Raw genomic sequence first — 14,637 nt, forward strand, 5'->3', positions numbered from 1 at the left:
TCCCTAATCTTTTTATACTGGCGTATAATCTTTTGTGGAAGGTTAGTTAAAAATGCTAAACAAATAATATAGTTTGCTGATTAAATAAAAACATTAAACTGGAGGATTATCTAGTTTTGTACATTTGTATATTTAATACAAAAAGTAATTAATTTGTTAGGTAATTATTAACAGAAAGTTAGGCAGCTTTAAAAATGTCTATGTTTTAAACGATTAAATATTGGGCATTACATAAATGAAATTAAATGACTAAGTAATTCTATGTTTTCTGTATCAATAGGTTGCTATTCTACTTATTAATTTTAACATTACAGGTACTATGTTTTACAAGTGTTTTAAAGCGCAGTTCTAAAATGAGCGATCAATATTTTGTGTACATTAATTCTGCAACCGTTCTTTAAACAACTAAGGCAATAAAATGCAACAAATTTCAGTAAGAATGCTCACTATATGACAAGAAACAGACTTTGTAGTGTAAATTTAACACAGCAAACTGTAGCTACTTCAGTACTGTCATAGTAGCGTAAAAAACAACAGTGGTAAAAGTACGCCAATTTTAATCAGTAACATAGAATTGAAAAACATGCTGGGCTAAATAGGTTGCTTTTATATTACAGAAAAGTATTAACCATTAATATTTAAAGCGTTGTCTAGTTTCTCTATGAGTAGCCTAATTAAATTTCCACTTACAACACAGTTGCCTAAGGGCTCTGATAGCAACGGTGTTCAGTACTCTAGTTTATGCGCAGACAGCAAGTGGTTAATCAAAGTACTTTATCATGCCTTATTGGCTACATACAAAAAAATGTTTTAGTTTAAAAACGTTTTTTTATTTTACATATAAAATATTTTAAAAATTTGGAATGGTATAATTCGCAATGTCAACAGAGTAAATTCACTCTTTAAACAAAATTTTCCGACGCGGTCTCTTTATTTAGTGATAAGTAAAACTGTGTGGTTATAGCCCAGTCAATTTGCGATAAGTTGTGTTTCTATTTAAACTTTACTTTTAAATCTATCCAAATTTATTATTAAAATTGTCGTTTTGCTTAAGTTTTTATGTTCAATCAATTCCGTTAGTTCCATGAATAGATTTATTTATTGCAAGGCGCGCAAACTAGACAATTTGGTAGTTTATTAAATATTGTTAGAACATAAACTAACTCCCAGGAATAGCTTGCATATTTTCATGTAGTTAAACAAGTATATAGATCCAATTTGCCATATATAAAACAGTAGTGTTATAAAAATATTGATAATGGGTAGTAAAGATTTAACACGACTCAATTATAACCCTTTCAGGCTAAATACAAATGAAAAAAAACGTTATTATTACTATATTCTTGACTTTTTCTAAGTGCTAAAAGGGTCATTAAATTATTTGTATGTTGCACTTAACAATTTAGTGCATCTAAAATGTACAACTAACTTTACTAATATTTTGTTAAATATTAAAATGAACAATATTTAATTATTTTTTGATAGAATCAATAAGTTTAAAAATCTAAAAAACTGAACAAATGACTAAGCTTTTCGAGGAATACTGAAGCTATAATTAAATACCCACCTTACTACAACGCAAGCGTGAACGACAGAGAAGCGACGAAAAAAACAATTTGTGAGTTTAAATTTGGGATAACCAAAATTTCGTGGGATTATGAGTGGAGACAACAGTACAATGGCAGATATGACAACAACGCTACCAGATCCAACAGACCCTAATTTGGGTTTAATAATCGGGTGTAGTGTAGGTGGGGTTGTTTTGTTAATCATCATAATTATTGCGATATATTGCGTAATTAAAAACATTAAAAAGAAGCGAGCCTTTGAAGGCAAGTATAGTCCGTCCGCCAACGAAGAAAAGGGTGGTGTGAGAATGAACGATATGATGAACGTAATGCAACCTCCACCTCCGGAACGATTAATTTGATTTAATTTTAAACTATCCCAAAATGCCATTTTCGAAAAGTTTCATTTTTTGATTCTATAGTTTAAGATAATGCTTGAAGGTTCGAAAAAGAGGAACAGCAAATTGTTTGGCGGTGATGTTCTATATAACAGAAATTACGACATTCTTTTAAATTTGCCAACTTGTAGTTTTTAATCCATCTTTTTACGTTGTTATAGTTTTTATATAGAACAACATAAAGTTAACGGTGCTTTCCTTTACTTTCGTTTTTTTTTTCTTCATTGTTTTTCGTTTTTAAATTTTTATTTGTTATTTTGAAAGCACCTATGCAATTGTGGCAAAACTTGTACGCTAAACCAACTAGATTAAATATTTGCAAATACTATCAAACAATATATAATTTAACAAACATTTTACTGTACTTTTACATCAAACATCACCATTTTTACAATGTTTTTATTTGTCAAGAAGCAGTCACATGCTTTTAGTCTAATTGATAAGCTGTATTGTACACATTAAATGTGCACTTATATTTGCCGTGTATTGGTACACTTTTTATGTGTTATTGTGGCACAAATGTATTTTTAAATAAAGGAAAATATTAATATTCTGATTCCAATACTTTTCATTCAGCTTAATAGGTTTTCTTTTTATTATAATATTAGGTTGATTAAATTATTTTACCAGACTAATAACTTCACAACTTTCACTTAATTGTATTTAAATAATCCAATACCACATTTGTTTAATTAATACATTTTACTTGTAGTAAAATTTTAAACAAGCAAACATTTATGCTTCGATAGTTTACTCTTTCCAAAATGTTTGACTTAATATTGTTGTAAATAATTAGTAGAAGTGTAACGGTTTTTAATTTTTGCGCTGTATAGACTTTCTGGACTAAATTTGGAATTTTCATCTTTATGAAGTGTTTTCTGGTCTCGGCTATCCAAAATATCTTTTTGAAGCTGAGCGTGAGATCTTAAGTGTAAATTAAAAATACTGCCGTTACTGAATGGGTTAGTAAAACTGTAAATTTTGCATAGTAAGTTTTGCTAAATTTTACTATTTAATTTTAGTTTTTTTACTAAAACAGGCTATGCCATAACCCAAATAAGGTATGTTAAAAACGACAACTAAACAAACTTAGTTACAGTTAAAACAAAACTTTTGGTTTTACTTTTTTTAGTTGGCTGGACAACATATATATTTTAGTTCACCTGTGCAAAAGTGCTGACGTTGGTGTTGCTGGATCTACCGACATTTGCTCAGCTACTTCCTGAATTTTTTTTTCATCATAGACATCTACAATAACAATAAAGTAGTTCTCAAAATAAACAAGCTCTTAAATAATGAAAATAAGCGGTTATTTTTAAAATTGTAATGAAATGTTATGGATAAATCCAGTTATGTTTATACTTTTTTTTCTAAAAAAAAGTTACAAATTTAACTTGTATAAAAATCTGAATTTTTAATTATAAAAAAAAGTACAAATTTAAATTATATAAAAATCTGAAATCGCAGACGTCCTTTTATTGAATTATAATACTAAAAATATTAAACTAGTTAATTTAAAATGTTATCGTACTTGATTGATGGAGTTTTTTAACTTCGACTTTTCGATCGATCACAATTTGTTTTCGCCTCGCTTCCCAGTGTAAAGCAGACATCATGAAAGTTTATAAAACAAGCTAAGATAACTTTTTTAAAAGTTGAACTAAATTTAGCATTCATTACTTTGTAATGTACAGTGTTACGTCACAATAAGTTTGCCTACTTTTAAAATAAAATAGAAGGTTCTACCATAGTCCATACATATTGTACGTACCTATTGAATATGGTTCTACTAACCCTTTTTTAATTATAAATCTACAACAAAAACAACCTTTTTTTCTAATCTACAATTTTATTTACAGGAGTTATAACGAATAATTAGTTATACAGCTTCGTTTACTAATTGGCTCTTGGATAGGAAGGATTGGTAAATAAAGTGGAACCAGGAGCGTGGTGTAGTGCTAAGAACACTAGCTACACCACCATGAGGTTGTGCGTTCAATCCCCACTGCTTTCATGTTGTAGCGCCCTTGAGTAAGGCGTTAAAACGGTACAAACTTCTGCCGAGCCAGCACTAAATCAGCAGCATTATTAACGTGCAATTAAAGTCTCTATAATATCCCAAACTGCCACAGGGAAACAAATGTTATTCTATGTTTAGGTCGTGTATTCGACCTTTCCACATCGAGGATAAAGATATATACAAAAAAAAAGAATACAAATTTCAATAACCAGACATTTCTCTAAACAATTAACTATTTTCTAGTTTGACAAGATTGGATACACGACTTAATATACAGTAAGCTAAGGAAAACAAATACAGTTGACAAAAAAAACAAACATGCAATCCATTTGATAAATAAGTATTGCGAAAACTGGACAAGAAAAAAAATACTCAAGTCATATGACGGGCAATTAAAATCAATCAAAAGTTGACATTTTTTTTAAACTTTTGAACCTAAAATTCTTGGTTAAAACGCCACCAGGCAAAGGTTCCGCATCCAGTCAACTGTGACGCAGTTTAGCAACCTCATTGAGTCATTGGTTGCTATGCCACCCTTTGCCTGGCAACAACCCTTGTTGTCCTCTTTATTGGTTAAATTAGAAATATAAGTGTCAAAGAGTAGGTGGAAAAACATATAAAACACATCAGGATAAAATTGAATTTAAGAGTGCTATAACTGCATGCAAAAATGTGTATGCACTTTACACAATGTTGAAGTATTTATAAGCTGACCTTACTACTAGTTTGAAAAGCATCAAAAAGCGAAATGTATACACAAGCGCTACACCCATATTTTAACGTAGTAGTGGTAAAAATCGCCAAAATAACAAATTTATGAAGGCGTTGTTGGATGTGATTTAATTTAAAATGTAGCAGCAAAACAGAGGTGATTTACTGAGTATTACTTAAAGCTGTACATACATAAAGTTCAACATTGCGCAAGCGATAATCCGGCGTATGTACACAAAACACAATGATATTTGTACACATTTACATGTACCCGCACACACTGTACATAAAATCGGTATTCAGCGATTATTTTTTGGAGCACTAAACAAAACAAAGTCGAAGGCAAAAAAAATACAACGTTATTAACATGCTTGATATTTGCTGTGTTACTAGCGTAAACATTACGCGACCTTTTGCTTATGTACATGTCATTTTACATAATTACGTAATAATTTATATACATTATTTAAATATACAGTATATAGCTTCGGGAATATTTTTGTGTACGGAATAAAAAAATGTATCAGGAAAGTATTTTTGTTTATAATAAATACGTTTTTTTCTTCTTTATTTTCATGTTAGTGAAATGAGGAATAAAAAAGGGAATTCATTTTTAAAGTGTAAAATGGTTGAAAAGGGTATAATATTTAAAGGCTTAAAATACAAAAAAGACGTGCCAAAGAAACTTCTAACTCTAAACCACCTAAAATCAAAGAACATCAGTAGGGAGCTATTATAATACACACACACCAAAGCCAAAATTTGTCTATATAGTTTAATAAAGACTGCAAAAATGCTAAAATCTAGATGGGACTAAAATTAAATTTGGTCTAAAAACAAGAAGCGAAGTTGAAATTGAAACAGCTACGGTCAAGGACTTAAATAAAATCAAGCAACAAATTGGGGATTACTTTTTAGGCAAAGTACATGTTGCGAACTGTATTTTGGTGAACAACGACAGCCTTGGACATAGCTTGAAGTTGAGCATCTTGATCATGTTGGGTGTGGCCACTTGTCAGTGAACCCTCACCACTATAGTAAATAAAATAGAAAAAATATTATAAGTCTCTAAGGAACAAAATTTGAACTTTATTAAATGGTCATCCCTTTATAAAGGATCTTTAATAGTTTAGTATTTAATAAAGCCCATAATCATTATGACAAAAAGTAAAAACAGAAAAAAATAAAAACAATTTGTCATTTTGCAAAACCATAAAATCAAGAAAGTAAAAAAGTAAAAATAAAAGAAATACAAACTATTTAATAAATTTTAAAATGAAAATGAACTGCTGCCACTACTTTTACGTCCATAAAGGTCATACGAAACACAATATAATTTATCAAAACAGTAATATTATAATTTAATAAAAATACAAAATATTATTTAATAACAAAACAAACCTGTCATGATCTTTATCCACAAGATGATATCGAGCTCTGAAGGCCACCAAGTGAGCATAATAAGCAGGAGCAGGAATAGACACAGATCTTGTACATCTTACATAAGTATGACACAACTGATAGGTGAGAATTTGAAGATCATCGGCCATGAAGCTGTTGTCATCCCACAACACATGGTAATGTGAAGGACGTGATGTACCCTGGTTAAGAAAAACAGTGATTTAAACTTTTAAAGTGAAAAAGTACAAATCATGGAGTTATACTAAAATTCTGCAGGCAAACACTGCTTCTTATTTTTTGTAAAGTCATTGAAATAGTTTAGTAGAATACAACTATATAGATTTAAAAAAGTAAATAGCAATTTTACCACTAGTACATGTCTACAGTCTGGAACAATTAAATTGGCAAACTAGTTTACACACAATAGTATAGTTTGGAAACAGAATATATTTCTTTAAAACTTACTTGAATACCAGCATGACTGCACAAATAAAAATCAAACTCAGTTGGGTGACAAATTCCAATATCGACAGTTGTACCAGCAGGAATGTTTCCGCTCTTTCCACTTCTGTCATCGATATTGCGACAAAACAAGCGGGTGTGATGACGTTTTTGTACCACAATAAAAGTAATGCCAGGTTGATATCCAACTTCAAGCATAGTACATGCTTCCCTGATGGCACGAAGTTCAGTAGACAACACCTAAAAACAAGAATATTGTTAAGAGTGCCATAAAAAAATTGAATTTTATTGTGAACTTCGCTAATAAAAAAATTACATAATATTTTAAATTTAATGGTTCAGTTAGTATAAAACTTTTTGCATTTTTATTTATTAATAACAAATTAAAAAATATTTACCTGCTGAAACTGCCCTTCTGATACTCCATCACGATACATGATTACACGAACAGGCTTGTATCTCGTGGCCTTGTAAAACTCAATCATGAGATCACGAACCATCACGGCAAGATCACGAATAATCTCCTCCCGATGTTGTTGCACACGAACAGTGGCACTGTAGCGTGATGGATGAGCATCCATACTTCCAACAACCTTTAAAAGAAAAAGGTAATCAGCAAAATAACAAATATAATTAGCATTTAGCAATGTTGTGAAAGGTGTTCAATATCTAGATTTTTTTAAAACTTTAATCACTAGGTTTAATTCATTAGATTATATTTTATCTGAAATAAATACCCGGCTGAGAATAAAGATTAAAGCAAAATGCCAATGAAATTTCATAAAAATTGGCAAATACAAATTAAAACATAGTAATTTTTTTGAAATATTAAATCGTATAAGAAAAAAAAAACTACTCACAGCAGCAATGGAAGGTTTTCTCATATCACCAGCAGGAGGATGAGTCACATCAGCTCCGAAGAAGATAACTGGATCGTTGAAAACTTTTGGCCTGAAACAAACAGAAATACTTGTATTCGCACACACATAAATGATAAAGATCATCATTAAATTTTGACACAAAAAAGTTTTTTTACTTTTTTTTTTAAACTTTATTCAACCATACATTGGTAAAATTAAAAATACCCTTTTAACCCACCTTAATGATGGAACAAGTATATTGTTCACTCCACCAAGTTTAACATTTATTTTAAGGCACAAGTTTGACAAAGTCTGAGGCGAGGTTTTTACAACATTTTTCACTTGTACACACTGGGTAGCAATACCAAGAAGAGTATCACCGACACGTTTCACCTCAGCTAAATAATACAAAAATAAAAAATTGTCTTAACGTAAAAAAGTTTCAGCAAAATTTCAGCTTAGTGGACAATATCCAATTTACGGAAAAAAAACTGTCATGTGGTGTTCAAGTAAATTCTCAAAGACAAAAATTAGTTGCGACCATATTATAAAAATTACACTGCAGCCCATAAGATGGATTAGGGTAAAATAAATATCTAAAAATATGATATATATAATTTTCCGTTGAACTTGATTCACAAAACCTACTTAACTTAAAAAAAACATTTACTTAAAATAGCAATTTATAAAATCCTGTTAGATACTCAAATAAAAGAAAACAGAAAAGTTTACCATAGACTGGAGTCTTTCCAGGAAGTATTACAACAATTAACTGCAGAGCACGAAATTCATCACACAGATGTCTAAACAAATAAATTTATTGCTAATTAAAATCACTACTGCAGCTGTTACAATTTTTTTTATAAAACAAGTTAATACATTAACAAAAATGTATATAACTAATCATGGCATCTTAAACCAAAACGTTTCTAAAAATTGTTCTCTTTATAATACAAAAAAATTTTATAATAAATGTGATACACTTAGTAAGTACAATAAGTGGCATTTTTAGTAAACCAGTATTCTTATACCTGAAAAGAGGTTCAACATGTTCAGAGCCTTGTGCATATTTACAAAATACTGGAGTGCCACGGATTGGCATTCCTGCATCTTCAGAAATCCTCTGAAGGTTTTTAATAAATGTACGAAGATGTTGATCCTTAAAACAGAATAACACATAAATGCCTCTTTACTTATCTTCTAGATTTTTTTATGTAATTTAAAAAGTGTATTTTATTGGTAAGGTAATCCTTGTACATAACATACAGAAACTAAAGAAAAGTTATTGTTTAGAGTAATCTGTTTTCATGTGAATTTGTAAGTATTTTGCTTACTTGGCACATTCTTTGATGAGCAAAACAAGCGATGGCCCAAACATCAATACTTATACCAGAGTGAAATTGTTTGCCTCTCATATCCCAAACACCTTGGTTTGGTGTCGCTTGCATTCGAGTCTACAACATGAAAAAATGGCAAAATTTATGTCTAAAAAATAATTGCGCTTGCTTTTAGTAGCTTAGCTGTACTTACATCACCACCATATTGTATTTTTGGAGCCGGCAAAACTCGACCTCTCACTTCTGTCATCTCATCAATAACCTAAAAAAAATTTTAAAAACAAATTTTAAGAAACATTTAATGGGCCTATTAAAATTGTAATTGATTAAGCCTGTAATTCTTTTTATAATCAATTATAATAAAAAGTTGCTTACTTGAATCCCGAACTCTTGAACATATGGATCATTGTTAAACTGAGCTTTTCTCACCAACTGAGCAATCTCCTTTTCTCTGTCAGGAGCTGATCGAGCAGTTGCCTGGCAAACAAAGAAAAAAATTGATCAAATTTGGATTTAAACTGTAAAATCTTTTTAAAAATACATGTTGATTATCTATTAAATTGAATACTATTCATCAAATGTTTATTATTTGGGGCATACTAAAATTGACAAATGCAAATTTGTTATAAATAAAACTTTTTCCAAAAACTGGTAAGAGAAACATAGCAAAATAAAACTATTTTTAAAAAGAAATAAAGACTTATTTTAATCCAGGGAAGACTTACCTTAATCATGGTAGAAGTTTGACTGTCAGTAAGTTTCTTAATACAACGTTGTCCTTGAACTATATTACAAACTTCTATTGGAAGGTAGGTGTGTTTTTGTTCCTGCCCTACTTGTAAACATGGCAAGAATGGAAACCTAAGAGAAGTGTTAATTATTTATCAACAGAACAAAATTTACATTATGAACATTAATTGCCATAAGCAAATCATAACAAATCACTAATGAGTATATATTTAAAAGAACAAGTAGTTTTTTGTTCAATAAACAATTTAGCAGAATTTAACATAGTGTCATTAAGTCACTAAAAAACTTACACTTCCTGTTTAATGTTTAACTAACTTACTGCAAAGTTTTGCTGTGTTTTTCCTGGAAGTAGCGAGCCACTGAGCACTCTATAGTTTGCCCAGATTCAAGTTGTAGGGGAAATGTTTGGGAAGAAGCAGCTCTTCTGGTGACATTACAAACCCGATATTTTCTACGCATGGATCCACAATGTGTAATTTCAACCTAAATATGCGAAAAAAGATTTTATTAAATTTTGTTCTACTCCACTTAACTTAAATTTATACACTTTAAACTTTAAAACAGATAAAATTGGACTTTTTGCTTATAAAGAATTTCTTATGTTAAATAACAATTAACTACTTTTACCTTTAAACCTCGTATTTCTTTAGTAAATTTTACTCTTTGTGAATCAGTTAGACCTCTGATCAAATGCAAGTCTTCGACGCGTAACTCAAGAACGTCGCACAAAAACTTCACACAAGACTGTGCACGATAAAATGCAGTAGCAGACACTAAACAAAAATTTAAATCCTTTTAAATGCAAAATAGAAAAAAATTTAAACTCTAGATTTATAAAACACCAAAAAACACCAGAGTGCTAATTTACTTTCTTAAATTATTAACTGAACTTACCATCAATATTAAGCATCATTTTCCACTGTGATGGTCTCATACTTTGATGAAAACCAAACCACACCTCTCTTCCACCACCTAGTGGAGGTGTATACCCTTCCGGGGCAGAAAAAAATGATCGGCCAACTGGTGTGTATCTTCAAAATTAAACAGTTGTGTTACTCTAAAAGCTGGTAATTAATATATATCGAGTTCAATATATATACAAAACAGCAAAAAAGTTTAAATTTTTTTTTAATAGAAAGAAGTATATATCTGTACTAGTAAACCCGCCACACTTCGTGTGGGACTCCCGTTGTACGGCTAGCTTGTAAGACCAGCTAGCTCTATTTTAACATGGCCATATAAAATTACCTTTTTAAACATAACGTTTTATTACTACTTTTTCTATAGCAATAATGTTTACATAATCAGAAGATTTATTAAAAATGAAAACAATTCATTAAAAATAAAAAGAATTCATTGAAATGAAAACAAGCAGTTTGATTATTTAACAACAAAATTAAAATTATGTCCTATCTTTACACAATATTTATGTAAACGTGACTCTAAACTATGGTAACATGATTTTTTCTTCACATGAACAGCATAAGTTTTTAAATTTGTGATGCCAAAGCTGTGCTTTGCAAAATAAACATTCAGTATTTAAAGCACCAATGCACCAATTTTGGCTTAAATTTCTGATTCGCGAAAAATACTTCAGTCGAATACAAAGCGCACTCAGTTCACACCAAAAAACCTTTAGTGTTAACTAACGCACTGGTTTTTCTTCTTTCACAATTTTTCCACGTTTTTTTAATAGTGTTAGAAATTTTATTTTTTACAAACAAATTAAAAAACGAAATTAATATAACATTTAACGACGAAGTAAAAATATCAAGTACTGTTTACTTTTATTCGCGTCTATTTATTAGTAAGCGACTTTTGTTAACATCAATAGCCTACCACGTGTTTTGGCGATATCAAAAAATGTCTTTGCGGTTGGCAACTTTATTTAATATAAATCCAATAAATTAAAGTAAGCCGTATTTATTTTAAACATTTTAATTTAAATACCTTTAACGAAACCTAGTTAATAAATTAGTGTAGTAAAAAACAAAATTATTAATTTGATAAATTTACTGCTAAAATGAAAATTATATATGTCTAGTTTTTTACAACATTTATATGAACCTATATTACTTTAAACGATGTAAACATAATAACAATTCTTGTACAATGAATATTCTCTATAAAGTAATTATAAAATCGTTCAACAACAACCATTTGTTCATTTAACTGTTTACTTAGACTGTACTTAGCATAAAGGCAAAAATTCCAAATTTTTAATTTTCTTTTATGCATGAAGCGTTTTTTTCTTCTCTGTCGTGATATTAAAAAGAAACGGTGCGATATTTTAAAGAGAAAAATTACATTCTCTTTAGCGCATGCAATCAAAGAATAGTGCATGCGATCGTTTTTTACATTTCTCTCGTTCTCTTTAAGATAATAGAAAGAAACGTAGCGGCAAATTAAAATATAGTTTTGCTTATTACGGATAACCTTTATAAAACATTAAACAAATAATAAGGCAATTCCACAGAAGAACATATATCCCAGCTATAGGCAAAAACTCGAGTCGTAATTCATTGTAGTTATTTCGTGATGGAACACACAAAATTTAGAAATCCATATATATATAGATAACTAAGCTTACAAAATATAGTAATATGCCAAAAAACAGAATGATTTAATGGCTTTCAATGTTGTATATTTACCTATTGATTAATTGCATTAAACAAATGATTAAAAAACTTAATCATCAATTTATTATGCTAGCCCTATTCATTTGAATGACTAAAATGTCTAAATTTTAAAAAGGCTTTTAAAGGCTTTCTCTTTAGCTTTTTTTATTAGACAAACCCTCTGGGAACCAAAACTTCTTCTATTCCATAAAAATATAAATTTATTGATATCTTGTACACTGGTAGTTTAAAGTTTGTTTATTTGATGTTTGAATTTTTACACAAATTGAAAATTCTGACATATAATATCTACCTTAAACAAGATTGAAAGATTTCTTAACTTAAAAATTACCTCATAGATGGCAGATGTCTCATTACAACATCTAATGACTGAACAGTTTCAAATGGAATTCCATGCATTTTTCCTTCTAAGGCCAATTTAAGAGAATAAAGAGAAACCCGAGACACCCATTTTATAGCAACAGTGAAAGTTCTGTCCCTTCCTTCACCAGGCAAGGTAACCTCAACTTCTAACTATTAAGAAAGCGAAAAGAGTTTTTTTAAGTATATATTTATCATTGAAATAAATTTAGTTTTATGATGATTTAACTATAACAGTAATCCATTATACTTGGTGAGTTTAAGAAAGTTTACCAGCAATCTTATAAACTAATGAACAGCTGTTTGCATTGAACTTTAAAAATTAGTATATATATACTGCAGTTAATTTAATATATATAGTTATATCATTTATTTATTAATAGAATTTAGCTTTATATTGACCTTTTGTTTATCAATGGGCAGAGGTTGAGCGGTGTACAAATTTTTTCTTCCGTCAAATACAGGTTTGCGATCTTGAAAAATAGCGGAGCGAAAATTCTCGACCATTGTGTTTATTATCTCACTAAAAATTTTTTTTAATAAATTAAGTCTTACTTTGTTAAGTTTTTAAAAGCTGAAACCATTTCATTGAAAAAGCGTCATAAGTCAAGTCCACCAACTACAATATAATAATTACCGATTAACTCTTCTTGGGCACTTGTCCGGCTTTATATCAATGTCATAATGATGAATATCGCCATTTGGAATGGAAACTTTAAAATAATTTGCTTTTAACCAGATAGGTTTTCCAAGTTGGCCAGTGTTGGGGCGAGCAGGTGCTTGAAAATCAACGTCTCGGGCCGGTGTAGCAATGGGAAATCTCGGATCCATCATAGTAGCTAGTAATTAAATGTTAAAAAATAAATTATCACAAATATATAAATCTATAATTAAAATAAATTTCACTATTACAATGAACTAAACGTTGGTATATAATAATAATTTTTATAGAAATAAAAATATTACTTCCTCTTCCGCATGTTGGTGTTACAACAGTTGGATTTGGAGGAACAATGACTGTTGACGGAGATGGATTCGCCACCGCTGGTTGTGTCTGTGGGACGCCTCCCAGCGCACCATACTGGGGTAAAATTGGTTGTCCCTGGCCCTGAGGATACATCAAACTAGTCACGCTGTTTTCCGTGAACTTCATACAAGGCAGTGAAACTTGGCAAGGTACCGGCGACTTTGCGTCAGTATCAATGCAATTTTAAGATTAAAATACAACAGAAAAATAAAAAATTGAATCAACCTATTCTAAAAAAGACAGAAAAAGCAAAGCTAAGAATGTTAAGTCAGTTTTTTTTATTTGTACTTTTTAACAACTTACTACAAAATTCACAAAAACGTAACCTTATACATTTTAAACATTTAAAAGCAATATCATGCAGTCATGTAACAAGAATAATTGTAATTAATTACATTTAAAAGTAACTCCTTGCCTAATCGACATACAACTTAATTAGCACATATTTAGGTTTAGAAGCATGTTTTTGTATATTCACTTAAAAACTACTACTAGTTTAGACTTGTTAACTAAAATACATACAACTCTCTACAACCGACAAAAGCTAAAACACCAAACAAAAGAGTTCGTGCGTGAGACACGAATCCAAAAACAAACCGACAGCAACGACTAAAAAAAGAATAGCCTCAAAGCAGAGTTTACAAGTTATCGAAGTCGCCCAAAATGTCGCTTAAAAATTATAACATATTAAGGACCAATTAAGATTCTACATACCATAGCATATAAATAAATTTTATTATACATAAAATATTTATAAATAACAAAGCCAAAAATATTAGGTAATGACAAATAGTACAATACTCCTGCAAAATCTAGTAGCTGAATATTTCAATAATTAATACAGAAAAAAACAAAAATATCTGATTTTACATGTAAAATAGTTTCCTATTCTATTCATATTATAACTATTCTGTTTAATTTTAAAAACATAAAAAAAGGCTTTAAAAAAGGTTAGAAGGGTAATATTTATTATAAAATATATAAAATTATTACCGTAAAATGCGTTTTTCGGTTACATATTAGATCAATGCAAATAGGTTAAAATATTTAACTTTGTTAATTAAATAGATTATTGGTTAGGAGGTCTAACGTGCACGTGCATCA

At 29.7% G+C, this 14,637-nt stretch overlaps 2 protein-coding genes across 2 annotated transcripts; both read right to left on the reverse strand.

Annotated features, from left to right (window-relative positions):
- Nucleotides 1-2,739: 2,739 nt before the first annotated feature.
- Nucleotides 2,740-3,579, reverse strand: LOC145762922 (uncharacterized). The gene is made up of 3 exons (XM_082574718.1): nt 3,498-3,579; nt 3,130-3,214; nt 2,740-2,890 (listed from the first exon to the last, which is right to left on the reverse strand). Exons 1-3 carry the CDS (start codon nt 3,577-3,579, stop codon nt 2,740-2,742), a joined length of 318 nt encoding a protein of 105 aa, XP_082430844.1.
- A 222-nt stretch (nt 3,580-3,801) lies between these two features.
- On the reverse strand, nt 3,802-13,764 carry LOC145764133 (protein argonaute-2-like). Its single transcript, XM_082575722.1, has 19 exons — nt 13,473-13,764; nt 13,144-13,345; nt 12,909-13,029; nt 12,478-12,659; nt 10,402-10,538; nt 10,135-10,280; nt 9,827-9,990; nt 9,483-9,618; nt 9,133-9,234; nt 8,951-9,019; nt 8,755-8,874; nt 8,452-8,579; nt 8,153-8,223; nt 7,659-7,818; nt 7,421-7,511; nt 6,959-7,153; nt 6,564-6,800; nt 6,099-6,298; nt 3,802-5,729 (listed from the first exon to the last, which is right to left on the reverse strand). Exons 1-19 carry the CDS (start codon nt 13,657-13,659, stop codon nt 5,612-5,614), a joined length of 2,766 nt encoding a protein of 921 aa, XP_082431848.1. The 5' UTR covers nt 13,660-13,764; the 3' UTR covers nt 3,802-5,611.
- Between the last annotated feature and the right edge of the window lie 873 nt (nt 13,765-14,637).

This window comes from Corella eumyota, chromosome 1 (genome assembly GCF_963082875.1).
Source record: "Corella eumyota chromosome 1, kaCorEumy4.1, whole genome shotgun sequence".
NCBI lineage: Eukaryota > Metazoa > Chordata > Ascidiacea > Phlebobranchia > Corellidae > Corella > Corella eumyota.